Below are 24183 nucleotides of genomic sequence, written 5' to 3' on the forward strand. Positions count from 1 at the left end.
ATCTCATCCCAAAACACCCACTAAATTGACACATAAAGTCAACCATTACAGATGTGAATGAATTAAACAATCCAATCAAAAGGCTGAGAGTGTCAGAATGGATTAAAAAACAAATTTCAATTATATGCTGTCTACAGGAGACACACTTTAGACTCAAATATACAAATAGGTTGAAAGTAAAAGAATGGAAAAATATATCATGCAAACAGCAACCATAAAAAATCTGAAGAGGCTATACTAATATTAGACAAAATAGACTTGAACACAACAGGTATTGCTAGAGATAAAAGGGGCATTTTATAATGATAAAAGGATCAATCCATGAAGAATTCATAACAGTTATAAACACATACGCATTTAACAGCACAGCCCCAAAGTCCATGAAGCAAAGGCTGATGCAGTTGAGGGGAAGAATAAACAAGTCAGCAATAATGGAGACTTCAATACCTCACTCTATATTGGATAGAACAATTGGGCAAGAGGTCAACAAGGAGATGAAATACTTGCACACCATATACACAAGGCACACCTGACAGACACCCACAGAAGACCTTACCCATCAACAGCAGAGTACACATTCTTCTAGGATGTACATGAAGCATTCTTCAAGATGGCCCTTAGACTAGGCTATAACACAAACTTCAAGTTTAAAAGGATTGAAATCAAAGCAAGTATGTTCTCTGATCACAATAGAATAAACTTAGAAATTACTAAAGGACAGAAACAACAAACTCAGCAATATGTGGAAGTCAGACAAGGGGCTACAATAATCAATAATCAAATGACAGGCTCAGTTGGTGGAGTGTACAACTCTTTATCTTAGGGTTGTGAGTTTGAGTCCCACGTTGGGTATAGTGATTACTTAGAAATAAAATCTTAAAAAAACAAACACAGGTAGTCACAGGTGTGCTGTGTTCAGCTGGAGTGTGAGCTGGGACCTACTAAAATAGAAAATACTTCAAAATGAATTCAAGACATAACATACAAAAAACTTATGGGATTCAGCTAAAGCAGTTCTTAGAGGGAAATTTATAGCTGTAAGTGCCTACATTAAAAAAGAAGAAAGATATCAGATCAACAACCAAACACTCCACTTTTAGACATGAGAAAAAGAAGAGCAAACTCAACCCAAAGCAAGTAGAAGGAGGAAATAATGAGGATTAATTAATAGAGAATAGAAAGACAATAAAGAAAATCAATAAAGCCGAAGTGGGTTCTTCAAAAAGATCAGCAAAATTGACAGATTGTTTATACAGACTAAGAAAAAAGAAAAGACTCAGATTAATAAAATCATAAATAAAAGAGGAGATAGTGTTATGTAACTGACAGAAATCGTACATAAAGGGAATGTCATAAACAACTAAATGCCAACAAGTTACATAGCTTAGATAAAATTGACAAATGCCTAGAAAGATACACACTACCACAACTGACCCAAAAAGAAATAGAAATTCAAGTAAACCAATAACAAGTAAAAATATTAAATTAGTAAGCAAAAATCTTCCCAGAAAGAAAGTCTGGGACTAGATGCTATGTCAGTTAATTCTACCAAACATTTAGAGAATTAATACCAATTCTACACAGACTTTTCCAAAAAACAGAAGAGGATGGGAACCTCCTCAATTATTCCATGAGGTGCAGTCACTCAGCCAGGCAGCTCTCCTCAAATGGTTAAACACTGAATTTTTTCCCCTCTTGGTATATAAATACCCAGGAGAAATAAAAAATATATCACACAAAAACATGGACATGAATGTTCACAGCAGCATTTTTTTTTTAGTAATTTTATTTTTTAAAATTCATTTGACAGAAATCACAAGTAGGCAGAGAGGCAGGCAGAGAGAGAGGGGGAGGCAGACTCCATGCTGAGCAGAGAGCCCGATGCGGGGCTCCATCCCAGGATCCCGGGGATCATGACCTGAGCCAAAGGCAGAGGCTTTTAACCCACTGAGCCACCCAGCACCCCCATAGCAGCATTATTTAATAGTCACAAAGTGAAAATAACACTAATGTTCACCAACTGATAAATAAACAAAAATGTAGTATATATCCATATAATGGAATATTATTTGGCAATAAATATAATAAAATACTGATAAATACAACAACATGAATGGACTTGGAAAGCATTATGCTACACAAAAGAAGCCAGTCACAAAGGACCACATATTGTATGATCCCATTTATTGGAAATGCCCAGTATAGATAAATTTATAGAAACAATCTATAGACTAGTAGTTTTTTAGAGCTGGGAAGGATGGGGGATGGGGAAGATAAGGTGGTGGTAAATTAAGAGTGTGGGGTTTCTTTTAGGATTAATTAATGATGTGCTTTAATTATGATGCTGAATGCACACCTGTGTGACTATAATAAAAGCCATTGAATTGTATACTTTATTTATTTATATATTTATTTCATTAAATTTATGATAATGTAAGTCATATCTCAGTAAGTTGCTTAAAAAACAAAAAAAAATAAGATATAATTCAGGAATAAATACTGGTAAAGAATACCATACCCTATCAAATTCTTCACTTTCTTTTTTTTTTTTTAAGATTTTTATTTATTTATTTGACAAAGAGAAATCACAAGTAGGCAGAGAGGCAGGCAGAGAGAGAGAGGAGGAAGCAGGCTCCCTGCTGAGCAGAGAGCCCGATGCGGGGCTCGAAACCAGGACCTGGGATCATGAGCTGAGCCGAAGGCAGCGGCTTAACCCACTGAGCCACTCAGGCGCCCCAAATTCTTCACTTTCTTGGTGGATCACTTCCAGTTTTTCCAAACATTTTTCACATGTATAATTAGAAATTAAGGTGCTTTTAATTTTTAAAAAATTTTTTAAAGATTTTATTTATTTATTTGAGAGAGAGAGAACACAAGTGGGGAAGGGGAGAAGCAGAGGAAGAGGGAGAAACAGGCTCCCCACCAAGCTGAGAGCCTGATGCAGGGCTTGATCCCATGACCCTGACATCATGACCTGAGCTAAAGGCAGATGTTTAACCAACTGAGCCACCCAGGTGTCCCCCAAATTAAGGTGTTTTTAAATAACCACAATAACTGGGCCATATTATTACATCTGAAACATTTTACAATAATCCTTTCATATCATTAAAACTCTGTTAAGTGATCAAATTTCTAACTGCAGTATATAGTAGTTTGGGCTCAGTCATCCATAACAAAGTATGGTAGCCTGGGTGGCTTAACCAATAGAAATTTATTTTCCTCACAGTTCTGGAAGTGACAAGTCTGAGATCCAGGTGTTGATGGGTTTGATTTTTTCTGAGGCCTCCCTCCCTGGCTCGTAGGTGGCCATCCCTATCTGTTTTGTTTGGACGTTGTCTTTCCTCTGTGCATGTCTGTATCCTAAGTTCCTCTTCCTATAAGGACACCAGTCATGTCAGATTAAGGCCCAATCACATCACCTCATTTTATGTTAATTGCCTCTTTAAGGGCTATACCTCCCAAAACAGTCACATTCTGAGGTACTGGAGCTTAGGATTTCAACAAATGAATTTTGGTGGGGGAGGCACAATTTACCCATAACACATTGTAAATGTTATTTAAAACATATTTTCTTGTTTGAACGAGGGACTCTCATAAAGGAAAAACGAAAACCCCACAGTTTCCTATTGTTAACATAAATTACTTCCAACCATTGCCACTTCAAAGTGTACAAATATAAAACTAAGTTTGAACTTCTTACGTGTATAGCTCATTTACAATTATAAATCCAAGTAGACTTCCAAGTGAACACAACAAAATCTAAAATCAGAGTTTATGTTAACAATGATATGATGGTTATATTACACTGTTTTGGTTACTGTTTTACCTTAAATCATTAATCTGATTTTATTTTGGTTATTGTTTTTCTCAGTCCTAAAATTTCTATGTGATATTTCTTTGTACCTTAAATTTCTTTGCTGAAACTTTCTATTTTTTATTCATTGGTTTCAAGCATGTTCATAATTGTTTATCAAAGCATTTTTATAATGGCTGCTTTAAATTCTTTTTCAGCTAATTCTAACATCTTGGTGTTGACATCTATTGATTGTCTTTTGTCATTCTAGTTGAGATCTTCTTGGTTCTTGGTATGAGTGGCATTCCACTGAAACCTGGATATTTTGGTTATCATTTTATGAGTCTCTGGATCTTACTTAAATCTTGTGTTTTAACAGGATTCCTCTTTAACAGGTCGCCATTTTGGTGGGAGAAGTGGGTGTTCCCTTGTTACTTGCCAGTTGGAAGTAGAGAAGTCTGTTTTCTCTACTCAGCTCCTTTGACCCCTCTAGGGGAGTGGTTCCTCATTACCCCTTGGTGGAGGTGGGAGTTCAGGCTCCCACTAGGGCTTTTGCTGGCATCCTGCCTACTGGGAGGGGAAGGGGCTCTTTACTCCCTGGAGGAGATGAAAGTCTCCTTTCTCCTTTGGCCTTCTATGATTCCACTTGGCAGAGGGGGTCCTGGGATGCTTGTAACTGCCTAATGAGGGTAAAAGTCTAGATTCTCCCCATGACCTTCACTGGAAGGAGTGGGGGTGCAGTTGCAGCCTTTTTGTTTCTCATGGTGTTTGGCTGGAAGTAGAGCCATTCTTGTCTAAAAGTTTTCTGTTCTGCTAGGCTGCCCCTTTCTTGGTCCATTGGCCTGAGAGAGCAGACTTTTCCTGGGGCTCTTTTGTCTGTGTCCATTGGTATTTCTGGGTTGCTGGCTTCTCCAGTAACCAGTCTGGGATAGATTAGGCAAAACAAAACCTTAGGGAATTCATCACCATGTTCCTCAGGACTCAGGGTCCCAAACTGGCCTGCCTTATTTTCTCCACCTTCCAACTTTTCCCATGTAAAATGCCCCATGTTTTTAGCTGTGCTTAATGGAAGGAATAAGGGAAAGTGATTCCACTCCATCCTTCCAGAAGCAGAAATCCTGATTTTTATTATAAAAGCCTTTATTTGGAAGCTGAGTATTTCACTAGTTGACTTGATTCTTTTGATTTTGAACTTGACAGCCCTCACTTGAGTTGCTAATACGCATTATACTTCCGTTTTGATAATAAACTTGTTTTTAGCTATCTATCCATTATTTTTCTAGCCAATCCACTTAATAGATAACCTGGGAATTTGCAATGTATCCATTTCATGAAAAATTCCTGGTTGAGGGTTTACCACTACATTTACTGTTGACAGAGGTTGGTGTGTACATAGATTGACCCGTGCACCACCTCTGCTCAACCCTGAACAGAAAGATAAGACCACAAAGTTTATTTTACTTTCAGCAATTTCAATTCAGAAATTGATCACGACTCAATTTCTCTCACTTACTCTTTTCCAGCTACCTGTAATCTTCATTTGGCATCAACATTACTACAATCACAAATACAAATACAAATGAAATTGCCCAGCATAAATCAGTTGCAAGTTGACCCTGAATATGTTTGTATTCACTCATTTTATTTTGTCACCAGAATGAAAAATTCTTGAACTGCAAAATCCATTGAATTCATGCATTCTGGAGGCTCCATCTATATGGACTGGTAAACTCCACTTTGGGAAACTTAAATCTACACTATTTCCACATCGAGCTGGTTAATAAGAGTTACTAATGTACTACAGGCTAGCCTGAACGTGGTTGTTAAATATTGAGGCAACATGTTGGGGACAGAGAGGAGCCATCTGACTGGGAGAGTAATGATGATAATGATGATAATAGGTTCATTCTTTACTCATCTGTATCATTCACTGATAGTCCCCCTCCATATTCCTAGACACTACCATGTCCAGTGTGATCCAGCTGATTTCCTGTTGCCATATTCTACAGTTACCATACTGTGCATCTCTGTACCTGGGAGTTTCCTCCAAAATCACAGAAGACTACTCTGTCCATGACACACCAGAAGTGTGAGGACATTAACATATCACAATAACACAAATGAGCAGCCTTCAATTCATGATTCTTAGGAACTGGTGTACAGAGAACCCAACTCCTTCACCTTTGGTGTGGGATATCACTGAGGCTTGTGTTTGCACCACTTCCCAGAATTTCCCTTTGGTATTTCCAGCTTAATAGTGGTGACTGCCTTGCTAATGCATCCTTTATTGGCTGCATTCCCCTCCCTCATCTCCTAGCAGCACTATCAGTGTTTCTTGTACCTTCCAAATAAAGCCCTTGCACTCAGATTCTTATCTCAGGATTTGCTGCTGGGAGGAAAGCACCTTATTAAGTGCTTTTACTTATGATATCTTATTTGACCCATTTGACCCATACAATTCTGGAAGAGAGGAAGTTATATTCATCAGGGCCAGCAATTGAATGTGAGCCCCGTGTTCTGTTACCTTCTCTCCTGTATCCTGAGAACAGTACCTGGAGCATTATAGAAGTTTAACAAATAATTGATGAATAAAAGAAGAAACTGATGCTCCTATAAGTAATTTTTATCAAATTACCAACTAGAGAGCCAGGGCTTGGTCTTTTGACTCCAAGCACAGCGCTCTACCCACTACACACTCACATCCTGTTCTTAACCCTGCTGTCTCAGACCTGGTTTGCAGAGGAACTTAAAGATGACTTAAATATGTCAGTATCATTAGCCAGCTCTAAACCATAGCGATGTCAGTGGTTTCAGAGTTGGTGGAATAGAAAGATCTGTGAAGACATTAAAGATACTTATGGGACAAATGGCCAAGTCTGCTTGTTTGTATCACACAGATATTGGGGGTCACATCATTCCCATGGTGACCATCTGGAGATGTAGGGCCCCATAAAATAAAGGCAACTAGTTTTCTCTGCTCCAAGGTAGTTAAACACATTCTAGCCCAGCCATATTTTTATTTTGTTTTCCTCATCAGCAGTGTGAACATATAAAAGTCACTTTGCTTGGAAGAACCTTGTTTGATATTCTATCTTATGCTTTAAAAAAATTATTTCATATCTCCTTTAAGAATTCTAGTGAGTTCTACAATAAATGGACACTTGTAGATAAAACCATGTTCAGCAATATGAACAAAGAAATAATATCTATTGCAGTTAGCTATCAGATTAGATATTAACTCATTAATCCATCTTTACTTAAATCATGCATCTTCCCCCAAGTGAATGGTTATGCTGTGAAGCCATTTTGATTCCCGAGCACTGCTTTCCCTAAACTCCTTAAAGTCATCAGGCACATTAAAGGATATCCAATTTCATTGGTCTAAGCTGAGTGATCGCAATTCATCAAGGCATGAAAAGTCTGTCCAGTCTTGTGGAATATCATTAAATGGTTCAAGGATGTTTCTAATCTTAATGATGGCCAAGGGGGAGCAACTATTACGATGATGAATGGGAATGAATATCTGGAGAAAGTTCAAGGCATGTTGTACTTACAAAGACTAATACACGTTGTTTATCTAAATCATCCAACTGATTAAAGAAACACACAAAGCCCAAGACAGTTAAAAGCAGAGAACCAAATAGAGTTTGACCTACCCTGGTATATTTATCACTGACCATGTCATGCGTGTAAAATGTATTGCTCCACCAAGATGCTGTGTATATAAATCGGGAGGGTCTTTTGAGGCTGATGTTGAGTAATATAGGCTGTCCAGTTTATTGCCTGGCTAAATATTTATATAAAATGAGTTCATTGATGGTGTGGAAGCCTCCATAAAAGGAGTCTTTCAATGTTACTAACTGATTAGCTACAATGCCTAAGGCTTAGGAACAGCTAGGTGGTGGTGACTTTGGTACTTCCGCTCCCCAAACCAATTCCTGAGTTGCTCAGTGTTTTGAACCCCTGAGCTGAGTTGGATTTTGTGTGTGTGTGTGTGTGTGTTTAGCCAAATAAGGCAACACCCTCTTGGTACCAAGACCAGTATGGAGTCTGCAAGGAAAGAGGAAATGCTTTTTGGTATACACCTAGAAGAAGGCTCTTTGGAACCATCTTTCATTGGGAGAACATATCTATTCAATGCACACTTAGCCCAGGGTAGTTAATGCTGGGATAAATGGAGGAAGCCTCACTTTATATCATAAAGGCCAGAGAATGAATCTCTTATTCAGGGGATTGCTTTTGGCTGATCTTTACCCGGGCAGGAGGAGGAAAAATCAACCACATAGGTGACTGGGAGAATATTGGGCCATGGTCCAAAGACTTAATCATAGTAGATATCTTTAGTAGGTCTGGGAGTTGTAGGTCATTGGGCTGAAATAGGGCATCCATTGCTTAAAGGATTGTTTAAAGATAAGAAGCTGGAGTTGTTAAAGATTTAGAATTAAAGACACTCTTTAAGGGGGTAGGAGAAGAGTAAATGAAACAAGATGGAATTGGGAGGAGACAAACCATAAGTGACTCTTAATCTCACAAAACAAACTGAGGGGTTGATGGGGGGAGGGGGGGTGGGAGGGGGGGTGGGATTATGGACATTGGGGAGGGTATGTGCTATGGTGAGTGCTGTGAAGTGTGTAAACCTGGCGATTCACAGACCTGTACCCCTGGGGATAAAAATATATTATACGTTTATAAAAAATAAAATTAAAAAAAATAAAGACACTCTTTACTTGGATTCTGAAACACCTAATGTTTCTGGTTTTCCTCATACCTCCCTGGCTTCTCCTCAGTATCCTTTTATGGCTCCTCTTCTTTCCCACTGAACATTGGTGGTCCCAGGGCTTGGTCCTAAGCCCTTTTGTCTCCATAGATCATTTTATCTCATCTGATGGCTTTAAGTATCGTGCCTCCCAAACCACCAGCCTGAACTGCACTTAAACTGCAAACTACTGACTTGGTATGTCCACTGTGCCACCTAATAGAGCATTTCATAATATGTCTAACACAGAGCCCTTAGTTTTTTTCTCCCCATCCCGTGACCCCCAAGCCTCCTCCTTCCCCAGAATTCACCATTTCAACTGATGTTCTCATTTACTCATTAGCTCATATACAAAATCTACAAGTTACCTTTGAGTTCTCTCTTCCTCCTCTGCACCACACACACACACCCTTGAGCTACAGCATGAGGAGCTGGCTGACTCAGAAGGATGCCTTCTCATCTGGTCTTGGAAGATGCAGGAGGTAGGGCACCCGATGAACAGTGAACTACTCCAGGTCACTTCACGTTATTTTTTTCTCTCAATGGGCACAGGTATTTCAGTGGAGATACCAGTTTGGCCCATCTCAAGGGTCAGATATGTAGACTTCAAATCCTGTGTCTTTGTTTACAAAATTAGGAGTCTCAGCCTGCTCATAATCCCATGGACAGGAGCTCAGGGCAAGCTGCTGTGTGTCAGGTGCACCTTTGTTATCTGTCCATCTTTGGCCACTAGAGGCACAAAGGATGGGAGGAGAACTGACAAGACCAAATCAGCTCCTGCCCCTCCCCTGATGGGCGTGGCACCATTTATCTCCATCTCCTGGCATCTTTCTTTCCCTAAGGAATGTCTTCCCTTCCTAACCTTGCTCCACTCCTCAGCTTAGTGCTATTGAGAAAACATGGCTTGTCCTCCCTCCACAGATCCCAGGCAGCACTTTCAATTTCTTACTTCATTTTCATAATCAAACATGTTATAATGAAGAATGGAATTCTTTATTGAAAGGATGGTGAAAAACATTTCTTTCTTATTATTGGAACTACAAAAGTGATATACTTGAAATACTAGACATTTTTTTTTTAAAAATCAGATGAGGAAGAAAATTAAATTCCTTTACAATCCCATCACTGAGAAATAATCACAACACTTAACGTTTTAAAATGTTTTCCTTCCATTTCTTTTTTAGTGAATTCATTTTTGGGAGGGAAAAAAATGTACCAAAATTTATATGGAATTGGACCTTTTTTGAGTCATTATGCACAAACCTCCTCTTAGGAAGAAATTGGCGTTCCTGATAAATGCAGAAGGAATTTTCTGATGAATTCTTTTTTTCTTCTCCTCTTCTCTCCTCTCTTCTCCTCTCCTTTCTTCTCTTCTCCCCTCCTCTTCCCTCTCCTCCCCTCTTCTCTTCTTTCCTCTCTTCTTCTCTTTTCTTCTCTTTCTTTTGAAAGGGAGAGAGAGAGAGAGGAGTGAGTGTCAGAAGGAGAGGGAGAAAATCTTAATTATGCAGACTCCATGCCCAGTGCAGAGCCCACTGCAGGCTTGATTTCACAACCCTGAGATCATGACTTGAGCTAAAATCAAGAGTCGGATGTTTGACTGAACTACCCAGGCGCCCCAGTTTTCTGATGAATTCTGATGGGATTAAGACCATGTCTGAGAAAGCAGTTATTCATCCTCCCAGGTGACTCTCAGCTGACATTTCTTTCTTTTGGTATCTAGTCTAACAATGATTATCTAACCATTTCTTTTCTGCACTGAAAGGAAGTCTTTGGACTAACCTGATGTATATAGTTCTTTTCCCTGCAGCAAGATTGCCATAAAACTCTGACTCTTAATCACATTTGGAGCCGAGTTCACCAGTTGCATTTGGAAACAAATTTCTTCCACCTTCATTTCATTAAAAAAAAAAAAAGTCAATTTCATGGAGCTAAAATTTATATATGATAAAATATATCCACTTCAAATGTACAGTTCAATGATTTTTGGCAAACATATATTCCTATGTAACTGCCACCACAAGCAAGATGTAAAACATTTTTATCACCCCCAAAAGTTCCCTAATGCCCCCTTGGAGTCAGTCCCCCTTCACTTCTGGCTCTTAGTAACCACTGATCTGTTTTCTGTTTCTGTTACTACAGATTAATGGAGTTTTTCTTTTTCTTTTCTTTTTTTTTTTTTTTGGTCTTTTATAGGATTTCATATAAATGGAATCACCTGGTATGTATTCATTTGCATCCAGCCTTTAAAATGTGTTTGAGAAATGCACCCATGTTTTTGTGTATAGCAGGAAGGCACCTATTTTCTCTGCTGTAGAGTATTCCACTAATGCGAATACACCAAAAATTTATTTCTCTGATCTATTGGTAAGCACCAGGTTGTTTTCAGTTCCAGGCTATTAAGAATAGTGCTGCAGGGTGCCTGACTGTCTCAGTCAGTTAAGCATCCCACTCTTGATTTTGACTCAGGTAGTGATCTTGTGGTCATGGGATCCAGCCTATGTTGGGTTCCTTGTCCAGCTTGGAGTCTGTTTGTCTCTCTCCCTCTGTTCCTGCTTGCTTGTTGTCTTTCTCTCTCTCAAATAAATAAACACATAAATAAATTCTTTAAAAAGTAGTGCTGCTAAGGATATTCATATTTAAATCTTTGTGTAGGTGTATATTTTCCTTTCTCCTGGATGAATACCTAGGAGTGGAAATCCTGAGTTATATGGTATTTTACACTTATGTAAGAATATAAGTATAAGAAGTTGCCAGACAATTTTTCAGAATGGTTAGGATCTTCCATTTTTACCATGACTACTTCTTACCAGTGAAAAGGGAGTTTAACAATGAAAAACATGGATATGTTGTCTTTTCTCTTCGGTTCTCTTCCTTTTGAAACATATTTGTCTTTCTTTTTCATTTTTGTGAAAGAGAAATATCCAGAAGAAACAAAATGGTTATCTGATCCTAAAGATAAAGGAATTGAAGAGAATGCTAATGAATTCCTAAGAGGGGTGAATTCTCCCTTCAGCCTGCAAAATGGTCCTTCAGACTACATTTGAGACCCATTTTCAGATGTGGAGATTACTCAGTCCTCCTAGCTCAGCCCCAGGTGACTAATCCTTTGCAGATTTCCCTTGGTAGGCCTATTAAATGTTTCTTTGGCACCACGCTCCCTTTCTTTAGAACACTTAGCATGGTTTATAGTCATTTATATTTGTGGAATTCATTGATTAGTGTCTTTTTTTCCTTACTTCATGAAACAAGGAACCTAGCCTCTTTAATTCCCCTGACTCACAGTAGAGCTCAAATAAATATTTTTTAAATGAATGCACAAGCGAATGAAAGAAATGGAAAATAGGCTAACAGAATAAGCCTGCTGAGCTAACAGTTGTTACTGTACAAAAAATGGTTAAAATGCATGGATTCATTGACCGCCAACTCCCTAAAAAAGACCATAGCTATACTCTGCTGATCAAGCAAAGCTGTTTGTTACTTACTGCAGTAAGGTAGAGCACCACCTTGCCAAAGTCTCAGTAGTACTTTCAAAGGGACAGGTACAGGCTGATATGTGTAGGGTTTTAGATCTCTGTTTGAGCAGTTTCAGGCAGACCTTTCAATGTGGGTATTCCAACTAGACAAAGTTCACAGGAAGGTAAGGGTTCTTTTTTTTTTTTTTTTAAATGTCTTACAATTTTATATATCAATGACACCTCGATGGGCCAGACGTTAAAAAGGCCAACCCTTGAGGAACTCTAGAGAGTTTTTTGAACGCCAAGGAGAAGAACATTGTGGTGGCAGCAGCCCAACCTCCACGGGCTTGGTCCTCTCCCCACCGCCTGGTGAGGGTGTCAAGGAAGGCCCCTCCCGCTCCCTGCGCATCGGCGACCAGGACCGGGAGGTCTGCAGGAGGTACCCCCGCGGCGCTAGCTGGCAGCGCCCAGGCTGGTCTCGCACACCCAGCGGAAGACCCTCTGGCAGGCGTCGTTCCACTTGCCATCGTCCGCTTCGAAGTGCGCGCAGTCCTCGCCCCCGCCCAGTCCGTGCCCGTCCCAGTTGTCCGGCTGGTCTGGCTTCCAGTTCCTGCTGGGAGAGGACCGCAGCCAGCTGGGACGGTCCGAGGGCACCCCGGGGAGGGGGGGGGCGGGAACGAGGGGTTTAGAGCCAGACCCTGCAGGAGCAAGAGCTCCAGGCGGGAGAAGGGGACGGACAGCCAGGGAGCGCTCACTTGAAGTTGGTCTCGTAGTCTGTCCCGTCCACCCATTTCCAGGCTCCGTCAGCGTCAGTGAGGCCCATCCACGTGTGTGAGCTGATGTGCTCCTGCACAAAAGTCTGGGGCGACAGAAGGCCAAGGGTGAGGTCTCCCCAGCTCAGCCAGCTTCTTGCGCTTGACATGTCCCCTCCATCTGCTGAGGCTGGGGCTGTTTCCTCCAATAATCCTCCATGAACCCTCCGAGGGTGTCTCAGCCGGCTGGGCTGGCGGGGGGTGGGGGGGGGGTGGGGGCGGATGTCAAGGCCCCCAGGTGATTCTGCCCTGCCGAAGGTAAGGTAAGGAAGTAAGGTATGCTTTGATAACCAAGTAGGTCTGTCCCACAGAGCAACTTGTTGGCCTGAAAAAGGGGGCTGGTTGAGTAGTCCATTGTTTGAAAATAAGTGGATGTTGGGGAAGCTCCTGGAGCAAATATTGAGGTTATTTACTGACAAGAATTTCCTGGAACAAATAGTACAGTCTTCTTGATGTAGGCTTAGTTCTGTTAAGTTATGGGGCTGCTGGCAGCTCCCAAAACCCAGTTCCCTACGACTAAGTATAGAAAGGCAGATTACTTCTCTGACTGAATGAGGAGACTATGCTTCACAACAATTGCTCATTGTTAAATCTGGAAAAATCTGTAGGCATGACTGGAATACTAACTGCTGCATTCCCACCTCTTGAATTTAAGCCATGAAACTTGTCATTATATAAAATACTAACATCTCAACAGCACATCCTGGAACCAAGATATGGATTTGTGAGGCTTCGCTCTTTTTGTCCTTTCTCTAACTTTCCTTTATTTATTTTTTTTTTTTTTGATTTACTATTGCTTTATGAAACAACACTTTAGTATCCCTGTCAAGAATCTGGTGGGAATGAGGAGTGAGAGGACATACCAAGAGCATGTTAGTATAATAGCAGATGATTCTAATGAGCTTTGAACATTTAGGAAGCTGTAGTGGTTAAGGTATAAGTAAGGTTGCCCATAATATCAACATAACTATTTTTCTGCAAAGTGGGGAACAGCGAGCTCTCTATGACTCTTTGGGGATTGGGGTAGGGGGTCTCCTTGACCAAGAGCTTAGGAGGAAGGAGAGCAGAATAAGTTACACAGAGGCATTTAAGAATAGCTGAGTTAAGTTGCCATATCCCCACCAATCAGATCCCTTGCTATATCACAAACCATTCACCTAGTCAAAATGGAAGACAGAGGCAGTCTATAAAGCATTCCAAAGGCACCATCACCGTCACGTTACACATAATTCGTAACCAAGTCTCCATGCAGTGTTGGAGGAAGCATGCTAGGGCTTGTGCGATTCCCCAGCCACATGTATGGTAGGGTAGGGATGTAGGAAAGTTTTTGGCCATGGAAAGTAAACATCTCACCTCCAAAAGGGCAGAGTCCTGTAAACACTATGAAACAAAGACTCACTTTTGTGAACAGAGCCAAGAAGTTCCCAAAAGGGAGGGTGGAGTTTGGGCATGGCTTTCCTTCTCTTCCCTGGTGTAATATTGTCACATCATCTGGGGGTAGTGTGTGCAGAAGGGAGCCTTTAGAAAGTTGGCTGTGCTATAATTTATAGCACCCCTCAGCAACTAAATCTTTGCTCTCTGCTCTACAGCCTAGAAGCTGTAATTCTTCTCCCTTTTTAAGTTTTGTTTCTTATAAAATATATGTACATAATCTAAAAATTAAATAAGCCCCCAAATAGCAAGGGCCTTACCACTCCTACCCCCAAGTTCTGCTGCCCAAGACCCACTTGCTTTCAACCATTTTTTCTTTTTTGTATTTATCTGTTTGCTTATACTCTTTCTGGATTATTCATATTAGGCTCTATGTGTTGACTTCCTGCTATGTTAAATGAGGACACAGTACCTTTGCACACTCCCTCCCCTTTTCCTCTCTCCCTATTCTCATAATGACATCACAGTTTTTAGCTAAATCAGTTGTCACTATTTATGTTGCTATGGTTGATAAATATGGTTTCCCCCAGAACCAAGTAGGGAATTGTGATTATCTTTCTTGCCCACTGCTTAATTTTATTGTTTTCCACTTGCAGAGTTTTCTGGGTCCTACCTATATTTTTCCCATCTGATCTGTCAAACCACACCCCCCCCAAAAAGGATAGCTTTTCCAAAAGCTCAAACATATCAGATAATTTGTTCTACCTTCTTTTTCTGAAGTCTTTCCTGCTGAACCCTTCTGTTCTCCTGTTTTGATGCAGTCTTTAGGGCTGCTGCAGGGTTGTCATCCTGGAATATTTTTCACCATTACCCTGTGACTTCCCTTTTTGGTTGCCTTGTTTTTTGGATCCCCACTTCTCCCACTTTCTTGGCTTACTCCCTCCTTTTGTAGGATCATCTTCTCTAGTGGTTTCCTAAAACAGAGCACATGGGAGGCACTTATATTTTCAGTCCAAGGATGCATCTGAACTGTCTTTATCCTCCCTCTTATAATAATTTATAATTTGGATATATGTAGATTCCTGTTTGAAACGCAGTTGCTTTACTAGCACACATATTGCTGTGACTAGTACAATGCAAATTTCATCTCCATTCTTTTGTAAGTGATGTCTTTTTCCCTTCTCTCTCTCTTTCTCTCTGGGATAGTTTTCAGGATCTTCTCTTTATTTCCATGAGTCTCACAGTACTGGCCACTCAGTGAACCCTTTCAATCTCAAGACACACTCTTTAGTTATGGAATTTTTCTTTTGTTGTTTCCTTAATAATTTATTTCTGTCTCCATTCTCTAAGTCTTTGGAATAACTCTTATTTGGAACTTGGATTTCCTAGATTGATTCCCCAAGATTCTAATCAACCTTTATAAAAATATTTTTCTATTTGTTCTACTTCCACGCACTTTATTTTCCAAGCCTTCTGATTTTTAAAAATTTTAACCACCCTATTTTAAATTTATAAGAGTTCTTTCTTATTATTTCATTCATATTTTTAAAAAAAATTTCTTTTCAGTGTTCCAGAATTCACTGTTTATGCACCACACCCAGTGCTCCATGCAATATGTTCCCTCCATAATATCCACCACCAGGCTCACCCAACCCCCCACTCCCCTCCCCTCCAAAACCTTCAGTTTGTTTCTCAGAGTCCACATTCTCTCATGGCTTTTTCCCCCTCCAATTTCCCCCAATTCACTTCTCCTTCCATCTCCCAATGTCCTCCATGTTATACCTATGCTCCACAAGTAAGTGAAACACATGATAATTGGACTCTTTCTGCTTGATTTATTTCACTCAGCATAATCTCTTCCAGTCCCATCCATGTTGATACAAAAGTTGGGTATTCATCCTTTCTGATGGAGGCATAATATTCCATAGTATATATGGACCATATCTTCTTTATCCATTCGTCTGTTGAAGGGCATCTTGGTTCTTTCCACAGTTTGGCAACTGTGGCCATTGCTACTATGAACACTGGGGTACAGATGGCCCTTCTTTTCACTACATCAGTATCTTTGGGGTAAATACCCAGTAATGCAATTCCAGGGTCATAGGGAAGCTCTATTTTTAATTTCTTAAGGAATCTCTGCACTGTTTTCCAATGTGGCTGCACCAGCTTTCATTCCCACCAACAATGTAGGAGGGTTCCTCTTTCTCCACATCCTCTCCAACATATGTTCTATAGACCAGTGGAATGGAGTAGAGAGCCCAGATATGAACCCTCAACTCATGGTCAAATAATCTTTGACAAAGCAGGAAAAAATATACAGTGGGAAAAGGCAGTCTCTTCAGTAAGCAGTGCTGGGAAAATTGGACAGCTATGTGTAGAAGAATGAAACCTGACCATTCTCTTATACCATACACAAAGATAAACTCAAAATGGATAAAAGACGTCAATGTGAGGCGGGAATCTATCAAAATCCTAGAGGAGAACATAGGCAGTAACCTCTTCGACACTGGCCACAGCAACTTCTTTCAAGATGAAGAGGTGGGGGGGTGGGAGGTTGGGGGAACCAGGTGGTGGGTATTAGAGAGGGCATGGATTGCATGGAGCACTGGGTGTGGTACAAAAACAATGAATACTGTTATATTGAAAAAAAAAAAAGATATGTCTCCAAAGGCAAAGACAAAAGCAAAAGCAAAAACAAAAACAAAACAAACAAAAACCAAAAACAAAAGCAAAAATGAACTTTTGAGACTTCATCAAGATCAAAAGCTTGTGCACAGCAAAGGAAACAGTCAACAAAACAAAGAGGCAACCCATGGAATGGGAAAAGATATTCGCAAATGCCATTACAGACAAAGGGCTGATATCCAAGATCTATAAAAAACTTCTCAAGCTCAACACACACACAAAAATAATCACGTCAAAAAAATGCGCAGAAGACATGAACAGACACTTCTCCAAAGAAGACATACAAATCGCTAACAGACAGATGAAAAAATGTTCATCATCATTAGCAATCAGATTTGAATCAAAACCACATTGAGATACCTTACACAGAATGGCCAGAATTAACAAGGCATTCATAATTTTTTATAGTTTCCTCTTCTTATCTCATGGATGCAGCATCTCTCTCTTTTTAAAAGATTTTAAAATCTTTTTAAAAGATTTTACTTATTTATTTGAGAGAGAAAGAGAGAGAGAGAGTGCATCAGATGAGGAGAGAGGGAAAAACAGGCTCTCCACTGAGCAAGGAGCAAGATGTGAAAGCCACATTACCCAAAGTAATGCTGAGTGTGGCACTGGTGGTACATGGGTTGGTTTTAGGGCACAAATGGGCAAACATTTTCCTTATAAGTGAGAGTGAGTCATGTTCCAAGTATTAAGATCAATAATAGTACAGGAGGGATAGAGACAAGGCAAAAACTCAAAAAAAAAAAGTACTCAAATGATTGATGTTTGGGAGACAGTATAATAAAGAAAAGGAAGGCATCTTTTATTACATTAGGAGAGAGAGTAGAAAGGGGACTCTGTGTGGAATTGATGGACAAAGTAAAGGGGCGGAGATGTAAGGTGGGGATATTAGAAGTCCCTCTCTGTGTGTTTGGAGGGTGGTCAGGGGCTAGATTATAAAGAACCATGTATTTTCCTCAGTATTATTTTAAAACACTGGTTCCATGGTTGTACAGTGTCAGTAAGAAATGATTTGCGTTTGAATTATTTACAACAACTAAGAAAGGATATAGACTGCCTTTCTGCTGTCACCCAGGAAGCTACTGGTGTGTCTCCTGCTCCAACCATCTGCTCCCATCCAGCCCACATGGATGCTGGATGTGGTATGCTGAATGAATGTAAATTTATTTTAACCCAAATCTCAGAAAAACCTTAACCAGGTTATAAAATCTAAGTTAATACATTCTCAATGAGTATGCACGTGATGAATTTTAGATATCTTATCATTCTAGATATCCCTGTTTTTTCAGCATCTACACAAGTTAGGTAAACTCTGGAACACAACATAGCAATTCAAGTGTTCTGTAACTGCACTGCCCAATGCAGTAGCTACTATGTGACTATGTAAAGTTAAAATAATTAAATTAAAAAAATGCAGTCTCTCAAACTAGCCACATTTCAAGTGCCTTCTGGTCTCATGTGACAAGTGACTGCAGTATGGCATATCAAGATATAGAACATTTTATTAACAAAAGTTCTCTTAGATAGCACTATCCCAAGGTTGCACAAAGCCTATTGTTTTTCATTGAGCTAGAATGGATATATATAACATATTAGCTTCAGGTGTACAACATAATAATTACATATTTGTACAAAGCCTACTTTTAAATTTAAAAAAATCTGAAAAGTAACCACCACCACAATCATGACACAGAACATCTCCATAACCCCTCAGATTCCCTCATACTACTCCTTTAGAGGCACAATCCCTCACCACCCCAACGCAGAGCTTGAACTCACAACTCTGAGATTAAAACCTGAGCTGAGATCAAGAGTTGGACACCTAACCAGCTGAGCCACTTAGGCGCCGCAATATATAACTTTTTGAGACTAGCTTCTTCTACACAACTTCATGCCTTCAAGTTGTATCCAATTTGTTGCACGGACCCAAGTCTTCAGTGCTGAAAATATTCCATTATTCGGTGATTTCACAGCTTTTGATTCTACTCACTGAACGACATCTTGATCATTTCCATTTTGGAATTTATGAATAAAGCTGCTAAAACATTTGCGATTAGGTTTCTGTGTGAATATAGGTTTTTATTTCTTTAAGGTAAATATCTAGGAGTAGGTTTGCTGGGTTGTATGGTAAGTATAGGCTGAATTTTACAAGAAACTGCCAAACTTTTTCAGAGTGGCTATATTTTCTTTTTTAAAAAAATTTAAAAAAATATTTTATTTTATTTTATGTATTTTCAGTGATCCAGAATTCATTGTTTATGCACCACACCCAGTGCTCCATGCAATATGTGCCCTCCTTAATACCTACCACCAGGCTCACCCATTGCCCCATCCTCCTCCCCTCCAAAACCCTCAGATTGTTTCTCAGAGTCCACAGTCTCTCATGGCTTGTGTCCCTCTCTGATTTCCCCCAACTCACTTCTCTCCATCTCCCAATGTCCTCCGTGTTATTCCTTATACTCCACAAGTAAGTGAGACCATATGATAATTGACTTTCTATGCTTGACTTACTTCACTCAGCATAATCTCCTCCAGTACCACCCACGTTAATACAAAAGTTGGGTATTCATCCTTTCTGATGGAGGCATAATACTCCATTGTATGTATGGACTATATCTTCTTTATCGATTCATCTGTTGAAGGGCATCTTGGCTCTTTCCACAGTTTGGCAACTGTAGCCATTGCTGCTATGAACCTTGGGGTACAGATGGCTACTATTTTTAATTCCCAACAGCACAGTGTGAGAATTCCAGGACCTCTGTGTCTTTGTTAACATTGATGTTGTCTCTCTCTCTCTCTTTTTTGCCATTCAAATACATATATGGTAGTTTATTATGGTATTAATTTGCAGTTCCTTAATGGCTAATTCTGTTTTGGTTACTTACCACCTTTATATTTTCTTTGGAGAGAGGCCTATTCAAATATTTTGCCCATTTAAAAATTAGATTGTTTTCATATTGTTGAGTTTTGAGCATTATTTATATATTCTGGTTATAAGTTCTTTGTCAGATACATGATTTGAAAGTATTTCTCTGTATCCTTCTTTTCTTTTTTTCCCCCTTTCTTTTAATAGAGTCTTTTATGGAACAAAATTTTAAATTTTGATGATTCTGATTACTATTGCTTTATAATAAATCTTCAAATTAGATAGCATGGTTTCTCCAAATTTATTCTTTTTCAAAATGGCTTTGGCTATTCTAGTTGCTTTTCCATATGACTATTAGAGCCAGTGTTACTCTGTCTACAAAATAAAATCCTACTGGGATTGGGATTGGAATTTAGTCAAATCCTTAGATCATTTGGGGTGAAAATCAACATCTTGACTATGTTGAATCTTCACATTCATGGATGTGGTATATATTTCTTTTTTAAAAAAATATTTTATTTATTTATTTGAGAGAGAACACAAGCAGAGAGAGGGGCAGAAGGAGAGGTACAAGCAGACTCCCCACTGTGTGAGGAGCCTGACACAGGGCTGAATCCCAGCACCGGATTCATGACCTGAGCTGAAGTCAGATGCTTAACCAACTGAGCAACCCAGACACCCCTGTGGTGTATCTTTCTATGTATTTAGATCTTTGTTGCTTTCTTTTATTAATGTTTTGTAACTTTTCTCGTATATATTCTGCACATATTTTTTACCTTTCTACATAATTATGTCAGTTTGGAGCTATTATAAATGATACTTTTACCTTTTTATTTCTAATTGTTGATTGTTAGGATGAAGAGGTATGATTGATTGGGGTTTATTTCTTTCTTTTTAAAAATTTTGTTATATTATTATTGTTGTTTTTAAGTAAACTCTTCCCCCAATATGGGGCTCAAACTCACAACCCTGAAATCAAGATTTGAGTGCTCTACTGACTGAGCCAGCCAGGTACCACTGATTGATTGTTTTTAAATGTTGACATTGTATCCTGTGACCTTGGTAAGTTCATTATTAGTTCTAGATCTTCTTTTGTAGACTATTTGCATATTTCAATATGCACTATCATACTACATGTGAATGGGCGAGCCTTCTTTCTAATATCAGGATTTTGGCAACATTCTGAGGGATCAGATGAAAATTTCACGTCATGTAAAACAAAGCTGAGTTTTCTGATCTCTTTCTTTTTCATTTCTATTTTTTGATTAAAATTCCTTTTAGATTATCTATATGCTTTTCCTCCCATGCCCCTAATGATAGGAATAAATATTCTCTCAGTAAAATGGTCTCATGGTAAGAGTGGTTTTGGTGACATAGTCTTCATACCAAAATCAACTTTCCTAGATGTTCTCAAGGATTTATAACTTCATACCCAGACACCCCCTTGAATAAGTTATTCCATATAGTTACTTAGGGGTAAATATTGCAACTTTAGCACTAGTAATGAGAACATGAAACTAGAACCGGACATCCAGGTGACCCAGAGGCCTCCTCAGGGGCTTCTGATAATGGGATGGAAGAGTATCAGTCCCAGGAATGAGACAGTCTGAGGAGCCAAGAAGGAAGGGGGATGGCATTGCTGTCCCCTCAAAAGGCATCTGGCACCAAACCACGGCTGGTATCTTCCAGACATAGAGGTTCCATCATTTGTTTATAGGAAAATGGTCCTCCCACCACTGGCTGACCCCTGCTGACCCCAGGATTTTTCAAACAGCTTAGCCCACACAAATGACAGGCTGAAGTTAACTGTACCATGCTAATTGAGGACTGTCAAAAATACCAACAGGCAGGAGGTGGCAGGACATGGGTGTTTAGCACGTCAGAGTTGCTGGCTCTCGTATGATGCACTTGATCTGTTGTGGGTCCAGAATTGTCCCAGGGAATAAGGAGGAAGGTGAGAGAACTATTTCTCTTGGGGGCTATTTCTCTTGGGGACATACATGCTGTATGTCATTAATCTGGCAACAAAACAGGAAGCAACATCGGTGCTCAGAGCCAAGAATAAAGCTAAGGCGCCATGTCCAGAAGCCCTGAAGACAAGACAAAGGGAGTCTTTTAATTAGGACTGACCAGCTGTAATAAACCTATGGAAACAGAACTACATGCTTTCTGGCACACACACACTACACCACCCATACAGCAGTATCGGTAGCTAAAAATTCACATCGTTTGAGTGAAAGAGAAAAAAATAAGCCAACTTGAAATTTATTAGGTCCCTAGGGATGGGTTGACTTACCGTATTTCTTTTCTAGTAATGCATAGCTATGACCAGGCTCTACCAAATTTAATCTCTCTACCTCTTAGGCCCTATTTCCATCATGGAGTGGGGAGTGGGGAGGTGGGGCTTTCAAAGAAGGCCAGGGGTTGTTGGTAGGAACCAGGTTTTATGTTTTTTCAATAAATACTAACCACCATGGGTCCATACCTGAACTTTTAACAAGCTACAGCCACTTTACCTTTTTTTTCCCTATGCTTTCCCAGGCTTATTGAGATATAATTGACATGTAACATTGTTTAAAGTATACAACATGATGATTTGATGATACAAGTGTATATTGCAAAATGATTACCATAAGACATTTAAGTGTTCTTGATGATACTGAGGCTGGCCCAATCCATCCACCTATCCACCCATCCACACATCATCCATCCATCCACCCATCTGCCCATCCACCCATCCACACACCCATCCACCCAACCACACACACATCCACCCATCCACACACCCATTCACCCATCCACACACACATCCACCCACCCAAGCACCCATCCATCCATCCACACACACATCCACCCACCCAAGCACCCATCCATCCATCCACACACACATCCACCCACCCAAGCACCCAGCCACCCAGCAACCCAGCCACCCACCCATCCATCCACCCATCCACCCACCCATGCACCCATCCACCCATGCACCCATCCACACACCCACCCACCCATCCATCCACCCATCCACACATCCATCCATCCATCCATCCATCCACCCATCCATTCATCTACAATTGCCCAGTACCTACCATGTGCCTGCCACCTGATATAGGTGCTCAGAACACAAAGTTGTACAAAAGACAAGCATTCCTGCCCCAAGAAATTCATAGTCTTAGCTACCCATTTTTAAGAAGCCATGTTATTTTCTTCCTTCTTTCCTTCATTTGACAAATCCTAATTATAGTACAGCCACTTTGTCTTAAATTTTAAAGTAATTTTTATTTTTTTCTTTATTACTAAGAAAATACAAGACAAATTGCTGTCAACCCTTCTGTATATATCCTTCAGACCAAGATTTCTCAATATCAGCACTACCGATATTTTGGGCCAGAAGAATCTTTATTGTGGAGGTCTGCCTTGTGTATTGTAGGGTGTTTAGTGGCATCTCTGGCCTCTTACCCTCTACCCCTTAGACGCCAGTAGCAACTCCCTTCCTACTTCCCATTTGTGTTGGAATAATGAAAAATGGCTCCTGATCATTGCCAAATGTCTTCTAGGCCCTCACTGCCTTAGGCCATTCTGGATTCAGGGTGAGGTTTATTGACTGAAACTTATCATCTATTCCCTTTCCCCTTCAGGAGTCTAGATGACACTTATAAGTTATCAGCTTTATTAACTATTCAGTGTGAGGCAACTGGAGCCTGAGTGAGCCTGACTGGTTTCATTCATCCAAAGTAAACTGAGGAGCTGGAAGCAGAAAGAAGAGGCCTGGTTGGACCTGTCTGAGGTAAGAAAAACCCTACGGTCCTGCCAGAGCAGGTCTGAGAGGACAGGAAAGGGAGGGGCTCTGTTTTGGGGTTCTGAGAGAGAATGACCCTAATTGGCTGCTACTGATATGGTCAGTTAAGATAAGCTGGTCTCTCCAGGTTGGAAGGTCATTCCACAGCTAGGAACCTCCTCTGAGAAAGCCACACAGTGGGGAGGGAGTTCCTGCTTTTGGAGTCAAGGCAGGAGTTTGGGGTCATGACAAGAAGGGCTCCCCACATGGAGATTTTTTTTCTATGACTATATAGATACACATACACATTTTAAGTAAAGGCTGTTTTGAAGGCTGTTTTGTACCCTGTTTTGTGGCCTTTTTGGTATCACACCATGCGTGTGACACCAAAGGGTTTTATAACCCTTTTTCGGTTCCCATATCAACCCACATTAAATTATTGAAGAAGCATTTGAAACGGCTGTGTATTATTTGCTTGTACATAATGTAGTTTCGCCCGTTCACTTTTGACCATTGTTGTTTTCAAATTTCTTCTAATATGAACAGAGTTAAGCATCTGAGAGATTAGGACTGCGGTTTGTCACTGATTCTTGCCTATGGGCAAATTATTAGATGTGGAATCATTGGTTTCGTGGTGTGTATTGCTATGCCCTTCTTCTGGAATCTGGAG

General features: G+C 40.0%; 1 protein-coding gene across 1 annotated transcript in view; it reads left to right on the forward strand.

Annotated features, from left to right (window-relative positions):
• TASP1 (taspase 1) overlaps window positions 1-23400 on the forward strand; it is a 312933-nt gene extending 289533 nt beyond the window's left edge. Inside the window, exon 14 of the mRNA XM_047745119.1 lies at window positions 23374-23400. Within this exon, the coding sequence (XP_047601075.1) occupies window positions 23374-23385 (12 nt within the window). The 3' untranslated portion in view covers window positions 23386-23400. The remainder of the gene's footprint in view (window positions 1-23373) is intronic.
• The last annotated feature ends 783 nt before the right edge of the window (window positions 23401-24183 follow it).

Source organism: Lutra lutra, chromosome 9 (assembly GCF_902655055.1).
Source record: "Lutra lutra chromosome 9, mLutLut1.2, whole genome shotgun sequence".
Taxonomy (NCBI): Eukaryota; Metazoa; Chordata; class Mammalia; order Carnivora; family Mustelidae; genus Lutra; species Lutra lutra.